We start from the raw sequence: 1313 nt of genomic DNA, 5'->3' as shown, positions 1-1313 counted from the left end.
TCACAGCTGATGTGACAGCGACTAGTCCTGGTGCCCAGAAGATGTGCACTAATGAAGTCAAGTGCTGTTCATCTCCTTGGCTAAGCCGTATGAAGGGTCCAGGCTGTCTGCTCTGTGGGAGGTGGGCTTTGATGGGAAGAGAAGGGAAATGGCCTCATCAGGGCAGGTGGAAAGGCTTGGGCCACCCACAGAGTCCACAGGGACACTGTGGCAGGGTTAGGGGAGGAGGTGGCTCCGCACATGCTAATCCAGGGACGGGCTCAATTGTGCAGAACCCATGGGTTCCTGGCTCTCAGTTCCTATGTCATTGGTACTTGCGGGGGACATCTCTTTTCTCCCCAACTCAGGGTCCTCCTGCAATGCCCTGCTCAGTATGGCTGTCAGAGGGTCCCACAGGCTATTTCCACTTTCACTTCCCACCAGGAAGTAGATGACGGGGTTGGCACTGCTGCCCAGGGCTGAGGTGCATTGGATCAAGTAATATAACACAGCATTATACCAAGGAGACAGTATTGGGAACCTGATCCTGAGCGTCCAGTAGATGCCATAGGGCAGAGAACAGACCACAAACACCAGGACTGAGACCAGGATGATCACACACAGCCTGGAGGATCGCCGGCGCCACACGCGGGGTCTTCTCAGGGTCTGCACAGAGAGGACGACACTGGAGAGGATCATCACAGGTGTGAAGACCCCCAGAAAGAGAATGCTAAGGAAAGTTAGTATCGTTCTATATTGCTGACTGTGACCATGTGTCGTAACAAAAACAAAGTAAACTATCATTGAGATAACCAGGAGATTCAGCCCCCAGACCAGGGTGCACACCACGGTGGACAGGTGTCGGGGTCTGCGGACCTTGTACCAGATGGGGAAGAGGACAGACAGACAGCGCTGGACGCTGATGGTGGTCAAGAAGCTCAGGCTGGTAATGTATGCAAATATCTTCACACTGCTGAAGGCAGCAATTATTACCCAGTTCAGGTGGAAATATTCTGCATATTCCTTAATGAACAGGCAGAGGAGGAAGAGGAAGTCAGCCACCGCCAGGTTGAGGACGTAGACAGAGAAGGGGTTCCTCTGCCCGCGGAAGCCCAGCAGCCAGATGACCACACCATTGCCCACCATCCCACACACGCAGGTGAGCAGGGTCAGGACCTGGAGCACTAGAAAGGCCATGCTCCAAGCGTCCATCGTGGGGCTGCGCTGGGTCAGGTCTGCGGTCTCACTGTGGTTCAGGGTCTGGTTTGTCCCTAAGGAAAGAAGGCAGATCAACATGAATGTCTGCGCTGTGGGAACCAGGCTGTTCCCGCACA

The 1313-nt window shown here is 54.3% G+C and overlaps 1 protein-coding gene across 1 annotated transcript in view; it reads right to left on the bottom strand.

Moving 5' to 3' along the window:
• Positions 1-243: 243 nt before the first annotated feature.
• Positions 244-1313, bottom strand: part of LOC102873816 (mas-related G-protein coupled receptor member D-like) — a 6827-nt gene continuing 5757 nt past the window's right edge. Inside the window, exons 2-3 of the mRNA XM_006893386.1 lie at positions 793-1250; positions 244-645 (exon numbers count right to left, since the gene is read on the bottom strand). Of these exons, the coding sequence (XP_006893448.1) occupies positions 244-645; positions 793-1250 (860 nt within the window). The remainder of the gene's footprint in view (positions 646-792; positions 1251-1313) is intronic.

This window comes from Elephantulus edwardii, unplaced genomic scaffold, assembly GCF_000299155.1.
Source record: "Elephantulus edwardii isolate Elephantulus edwardi_28Jun2011 unplaced genomic scaffold, EleEdw1.0 scaffold00126, whole genome shotgun sequence".
Lineage (NCBI taxonomy): Eukaryota > Metazoa > Chordata > Mammalia > Macroscelidea > Macroscelididae > Elephantulus > Elephantulus edwardii.
Note: the sequence above shows the minus strand (reverse complement) of the source record. Positions and strands in the feature narration are given on the sequence as shown.